The 4,270-nt window shown below is 33.7% G+C and overlaps 1 protein-coding gene across 1 annotated transcript; it reads left to right on the forward strand.

Annotated features, from left to right (window-relative positions):
- Positions 1–3,829, forward strand: LOC107918349 (COBW domain-containing protein 1). The gene is made up of 9 exons (XM_016847883.2): positions 1–531; positions 619–836; positions 962–1,076; positions 1,666–1,755; positions 1,920–2,093; positions 2,197–2,316; positions 2,732–2,842; positions 2,925–3,006; positions 3,549–3,829. Exons 1-9 carry the CDS (start codon positions 283–285, stop codon positions 3,599–3,601), a joined length of 1,212 nt encoding a protein of 403 aa, XP_016703372.1. The 5' UTR covers positions 1–282; the 3' UTR covers positions 3,602–3,829.
- Positions 3,830–4,270: the final 441 nt, after the last annotated feature.

The raw sequence follows: 4,270 nt of genomic DNA on the forward strand, positions 1-4,270 counted from the left end.
CTCACATCATAATTATATATAACAAGTATCACATACCCACGATCTATGTCCTTTCTCAGTGAACAAAGCTATGGAAACGATCTTTACTTGTAAAAGGAACAATACCTCATGATGTTATCGATACATTCTGACAATCTTTGCATCAACAGATATAACATCGAAAACTATTTTTTTAGGGTTGGACAAAAATTAGGTAAAAGCCCAAAACCAGCACTGGGTTGACTCACCCAAGTTCCAAAGCATTGAAAGCGGACTCCAAATCAAAATCAAGCATGTAGGCCTATGAGTATAAGAGAAGGATTGAGGACCCATATTTCTCCAAAATCCCATAAACCCCCAAGTTTGTCTTTGAGACGCAAAAAGGAAGGAGGAAAAATAATGGCTGACGACCAAGAAGAGCCACCTCTTGCTATTCGAATTGACCAAACGGTGGAGGAACCTTCCCAATCTGATCAAGAGAAACCTCAAAACGACTACGTTTCAGTTGGGGTAACAGTCATCACTGGCTACCTCGGTGCTGGCAAATCCACTGTAATCAAATCAACTCATCAAAACACTTTTTTGTTTTGATTATCTTTCTTATAGCTGATGAAAGTGTTTTTTTTTTAATTTTTTTAGCTTGTTAATTATATATTGAATGCCCAACATGGGAAAAGGATTGCTGTGATTTTGAATGAGTTTGGTGAAGAGATTGGAGTTGAAAGGGCTATGATAAACGAAGGAGAAAGTGGTGCCCTTGTTGAAGAATGGGTTGAGCTAGCTAATGGGTGTGTTTGTTGCACTGTTAAACATAGTTTGGTTCAAGCACTGGAACAACTTGTTCAAATGAAGAAAAAGTGAGACTACCCCATTTCACCCTTCTTTTTTGTTCAACTTTTTCAACACTAAACTTGATTATCAACAGTGTTTGGGTTATTTTTGATGTGATGACCAGTGAATATGTTGTTCTTTTTGTTGATAGACTTGATCATATACTGTTAGAGACCACAGGGTTAGCAAACCCTGCTCCTCTGGCATCCGTTCTTTGGCTGGATGATCAACTGGAATCTTCAGTCAAGCTTGATTCTATAGTTACTGTAAGCGACTAAGTACATTTACGGTCTCGAATATGAATTCAACGACTTCGGATAGATTGTGTGTGTGGCATTTAGACTCCTTGTTGTCCTTTTTCTTTATGGGGTTTTTGTGTTCAATTTGCTGTCATCGTTCTCTTTAATCAATATGCTTATGTGGTTATATGGAAAGTATTTGTATAATTTGCTGAATGTGGATTACTTCTTGAGAATGACATGATATCAAACTGAACAACCGGTTTTCATGCTCCTATAGTTTTCGGTAATTTAGTGTATTGAACTGAATAACGGGTTTTCATGTTCCTATAGTTGTCTTAGCTTAGCATATTGAACTGAATAGCAGGCGTGTTTTAGTACATTATGAAAGTAATTTAATAGAAACTGAGTAGTATTTGTTGTGTTTTACTTTGAGGTATTTGTCTGTATGTATTTTTCATTCATGTTGCCTATATACGCATCAATGTTTTGCTTATGTATAGTTAGACATTGTGAAGCTTAAGTTATTGATATACATTTTTCTGTGCTGGAGAAAGATGACTCGAAACAACCAACACTATTTCTTCATCATCTTTCTTTTTTGCTGCTTGAATAGGTTGTAGATGCCAAAAACCTGCGGTTTCAGCTAAACAGGCATCATGACTCTTCCTCATTTCCTGAAGCATTTCTTCAAATAGCATTTGCGGTACTTCTGATCACTCAACTTACATATTACATCCTAAGGGAACAACCTTTTCAGCCTTTTTTTACAAATGGCTAGACCATTATTTCATTTATTATCTGATATTCACTGGCTACTTGCATAGGTGCTCGGTGTTTATCCGCTAAAAGTTTTGTCCTCTCTTGTAGGATGTTGTAATTCTTAATAAGGTTGATTTGGTTTCTCAAGAGCAATCTGAAGGTGCTCTAGAGGAGCTGGAAAATGAAATACATAGCATAAACTCCCTTGCCAATATCATTCGTTCTATTCGATGTGAAGTAGACTTGTCTCAGATACTTAACCGGCAAGCATATGATGCTACAGTTAGTCCTACTAAACTCAATCGTCATACTATACATATTCTTAGATCATGCTATCCTCTCTTTTAACTGATACTGCCCTTATTGGTTCCTTCCAATTGTTTAGCATGCCACTCATTTAGAAGCCCTCTTAGAAGAAAGCAAATCATTATCTTCCGGAGATCTTCATGATAGCGGTGTGTGCACACTATGCATTAATCAGACGGAGGCTGTCGATCTTCATAAGGTGGCTTCTGGACACAATTTATTAGATTCATTCACTTACAAGTTGATGTAATTTCTCAATTCCAGAGAAGTCTTGTATTTTGTCACAATGACACTGCATTAGATGGATGACTTGCAGCCATGTTTCATGCTCACAAATGCGATGCTTGATTCTTTAGGTAGTCAACTGAGACAAGCCTATAGCTGAATTCATTTATAGTTTTCTTTGCATAAGCCATGACATAATCATTAGAAGTAACAGTTTGTATTGTATCGGCTTCATTAAGTACGTAAGTCAGGTTATTCGACAATCCATAGTTATCTTTTTCCTCATGAAGAATATATTTGTCATGCATTAGTTTACTTTCTGAATCATTTATTTTCGAATATGCAAGGGACATTTATATTGTTCCATGGTTGCTGGTACTATCTTTTAGGTCCGTTTGTGGATTGAGGAGATTCTCTGGGATAAGAAATATGGCATGGATGTATATCGCTGCAAAGGGGTTTTACGTGTTGGAAACTCTGATCAACTACATACTTTGCAGGTCAGATGCCATTATCAAAAATAGTTTGTTTTTGGCACCAACAATTTGTTTTATGAACCATTACTCGTTGAACATTCTACAGGCTGTAAGAGAGATATATGAGATTGTTCCTACTCGCCAATGGAGAAACGAGGAAAAGCAGATGAACCGGATAGTTTTTATCGGTAATATACTCTACTAATGTCGATTTATGAACCAGATTCTGAATTAGTCTCTAAACTTCAAAATATTCTAATTGAGTCCTCTAAGTATTAGTATTGTATCAATCAAGTCCTTCTGTCAGCCTAACTGTCATCTTGTGTTAAATGCCAATTTGAATCTAACTTGGAGCATATTTAAAACTTATGTACTTATTGCATGGAAACAATGTGTGAAAAAAATCAGCTTTTGTCATTAAAAAATTATTAGGGCTATTTTTTTAACAGGTTAGATCCAGGGGATAGGTATACACATGTTTAAATTATGACCATTGTCTTTTAAATATGTTCCACTATAGATCTAGGTTAGCATTTAGCGATTAAACTAACTACTAGGTTGACAGAAAGACCTAATACAAATAATGATAATTTGAGGACTCAATTAGGAAGCTGCGAAGTTTGGGACCAATTTAAAATTTGAGCCATAGTTTGAAGATGTTTAGTAGAATTAACCCTTTTTTTTTTCCAAAAGGACTTATTTGACTAAATTCTTAAAATGGTTTTTGCAGGTCATAATCTGGATGAAAATATACTCATTGATACCTTTAGAGGTTGTATATGAGAATCAACTTGGTCTGAGTGACACTCACCATTTGTGAATTCATTTTGGTAGAATAAAAAATACCAAATCTACTGTTGTGAACAATTTTTATTGATGTGATGTAAGAATAAACATTTTAGGTAGGAGTATAATCTACATTTCAAACTGTTTAATGTGTTTTGATATTTAATTGTATCATCTGCATGTTTCACTCACTTTATTATTGAATAAGATAAAGATATTCATACATGTCCTGAATCTGAATCTTGCAATATAATTGGATTTTTGAAAGAATTTGTGGTTAATATTAAAAAAAAAAAGTCGACTTTATCTGAGTGAGCAGGGGTCATGGTTAAATGATACAATTGCAACTTTAGTCTCTTTCAAATTTTAATAATTTAATTTGATAGTATTTGATTCATTTTATTTAGGGGTGAGCATTTGATCGAATCGAGTAAAACATTTCGAGTTAATTGAGTTAACGAGTTCTATTTTATTATTTTAACTCTATTTGATTTTTTTAATTGAATGAAATTGTTCGAGTTAAAAATTAATCATGTTAAATTAAAATCTTATTACAATATAATTAATTTTATATTACAACACATTAATTTAAAATAATATATATTTGAAAACTTTTTCAAAGCAAAATAATAAAAAAATCAAAATACTTTAAAAATTATTAAACTC

Source organism: Gossypium hirsutum, chromosome D13 (genome assembly GCF_007990345.1).
Source record: "Gossypium hirsutum isolate 1008001.06 chromosome D13, Gossypium_hirsutum_v2.1, whole genome shotgun sequence".
NCBI lineage: Eukaryota > Viridiplantae > Streptophyta > Magnoliopsida > Malvales > Malvaceae > Gossypium > Gossypium hirsutum.